We start from the raw sequence: 2,500 nt of genomic DNA on the forward strand, positions 1-2,500 counted from the left end.
CAGTACGTTTACATTTTTAACATTTATATTAGGGATGCACCGATACACATATTTTCACTTCCGATCCGATCCCGATATCTAAATTTGGATATCTGCCGACATTGACACTACTCCGATCCAATACCAAAATCACATATATGCATGGGTTTCAACTTGAGGTAGGCCCAAGCAGACTATTTGGTCAGAAAAGGGAGTCAGAAGAACAGGAAACCAATTAATAAGCAAAAAGTAACAAGTAAAAAAGTAACAATACCATCCTGAAAACTAATATGCAAGTGTTATGATTTCAAATTAATATTGCACCTGACTCAATGTCTGTATCAGGAAAATGCCGATATTTTGGGGAAATTCCGATCCGATCTTTGAAATATGTTGATATCTGAACCCGATACCGATACACCGATACCGATATCCCATCCCTAATTTTTATACTGTGTTGCCATTTCCTCGACCCCCTGCCTCCCTCAAACTACACCCATGGCAGCACACCAGGTTTGACGCATTGGCACGCATGGCCCATGTTATAAACACTGATGGGTAACCTGGATTCACAAGCTGCAATCCAGTGCAGCGTATTCCGAAACACCTTGTTTTGCTGTACATGTCATATTAGGGTATTTGGACAACAAAAAGCATTCCAGTTGGAATATGCGGCACTGGACTGTAGCTTCTAGGCTGAAGTGAATCATGAGCAAGGCACTTGACTCCACTCTGTAACCAATATTCTGCATCTAAATAACTCTTGTTGCATTTGATAAACACGTCAACTCATTGTACTAATATTATTTTGTTAAGCAAAACTTTGAATCTAACACACACAACCTCCGTAAACCATTATGGGTATACAGTCTGAACGAAAGACAAGACAGGGCAGACAACATGGCCGACAGGTAAAGGGAAGGGAAAGGGGAGGAGTGAAGGAGGAAAGCAAGAACATGGGAAACGGGTGAGACAGGGAGGAGGTGAGACGCACAGGAGGAAGACAAAGCTTGGGAAATGAAAGACAATGAAGGGAGGAAAAGAAAGAATCCAAAGGCGAGGTGTGAAGGAGAGTGCTATCAGAGGTGAACATGGAAAGCAGGTGAGATAGTGAGTTAGTCACTAGTTAGTGAGACCAGCAGTGGGAGTCAGGCAATGACAACGCTTGGGACATGAGGGACGATGAAGGGAGGAAGAGAGAGAATCCAAAAGAGGGGTATAACTTTTTTTTCTCACCATAGACTCTGTGATGAGCAGTAGCAGCACGGCTTCTTCCACCACGTCCTGAGGGCAGAAAACGCTGCGGCACAACACACACACACGTCATTCAGCAGTAGTGTGTGTGTGTGTGTGTGTGTGTGTGTGTCTGTGTGCGTGTGTCTGTGTGTGTGTGTGTGTGTGTGTGTGTGTGTGTGTGTGTGTGTGTGTGTGTGTGTGTGTGTGTGTGTGTGTGTGTGTGTGTGTGTGTGTGTGTGTGTGTGTGTGTGTCTGCCTGTTGTCTATGGGCAGCAACATATCTGGTTTCAGCATGTAAGATAAACCCTCAGTTGTTACAGGATAAGACTCTCGAGTGTCTTACCTCTGCTACGCTAGCACAAAACTCCAAATGGAACCTACGCACAGATGCACGTTAGCACAATATTACTTTGAAACGGACGGAATAGAAAAAATATGAATACAATTATTGGAGTGCTTGCTCTGGGTCCTAAGGACTACCATAACTCCGATTACTATATGTGTGTGAGAGAGAGAGAGAGAGAGAGAGAGAGAGAGAGAGAGAGAGAGAGAGAGAGAAAGACAGAGACAGAGACAGAGACAGAGACAGAGACAGAGACAGAGACAGAGTGGTTGTGTGTGTGTGTGTGTGTGTGTGTGTGTGTGTGTGTGTGTGTGTGTGTGTGTGTGTGTGTGTGTGTGTGTGTGTGTGTGTGTGTGTGTGTGTGTGCGTGCGTGCGTGCGTGCGTGCGTGCGTGCGTGCGTGCGTGCGTGCGTGCGTGCGTGCGTGCGTGCGTGCGTGCGTGCTTGTGTGCTTCGAGACCTGGTAACTAATGCATTCCTCTTGTACCTGTCACAATCTATACCTTAGAGCAATCAATAAACCCATTGAAAATCGTATTTGTTGCCTACTTAGTCATACTGCGCCATGTGATGCATTTGAATGTAACAGATGGTCAGATGAACTGTTGAACCCCCATGTTTGACCCACGTGATGAAATAAACAATGCTCTATGTGGCATACAACATTAACATAGCATAACGTTAGCCAGGCCGTGCCCTCCCAGTGACGCAACAGCTTCAGCATTGCTACCAGTCAGGTCAAGAGCAATACAAGTACTCTCTGAGTTTCCGCAAAATCGCTTTGTTGGGAAGCAAACAATCATTAGCAAACCAAGGGAGGCCGTTTGGGAAATGCCGTTTGGTGAAAAATGTTAATTGTTATGCTCTTGGTCAGACCAAGTCTCGAAGAGATTTGAAAGTCGATGATAATCAGGCTAGGATAACATATCTGTGTATGCATTTT

General features: G+C 44.9%; 1 protein-coding gene across 1 annotated transcript in view; it reads right to left on the reverse strand.

Moving 5' to 3' along the window:
- The window catches only part of ttc7a (tetratricopeptide repeat domain 7A), a 68,630-nt gene that overhangs the window by 40,233 nt on the left and 25,897 nt on the right, over positions 1 to 2,500 (reverse strand). The window contains exon 9 of the mRNA XM_063191516.1: positions 1,216 to 1,279. Coding sequence (XP_063047586.1) covers positions 1,216 to 1,279 — 64 coding nt within the window. The remainder of the gene's footprint in view (positions 1 to 1,215; positions 1,280 to 2,500) is intronic.

Source organism: Engraulis encrasicolus, chromosome 24 (assembly GCF_034702125.1).
Source record: "Engraulis encrasicolus isolate BLACKSEA-1 chromosome 24, IST_EnEncr_1.0, whole genome shotgun sequence".
NCBI classification, from domain to species: Eukaryota; Metazoa; Chordata; class Actinopteri; order Clupeiformes; family Engraulidae; genus Engraulis; species Engraulis encrasicolus.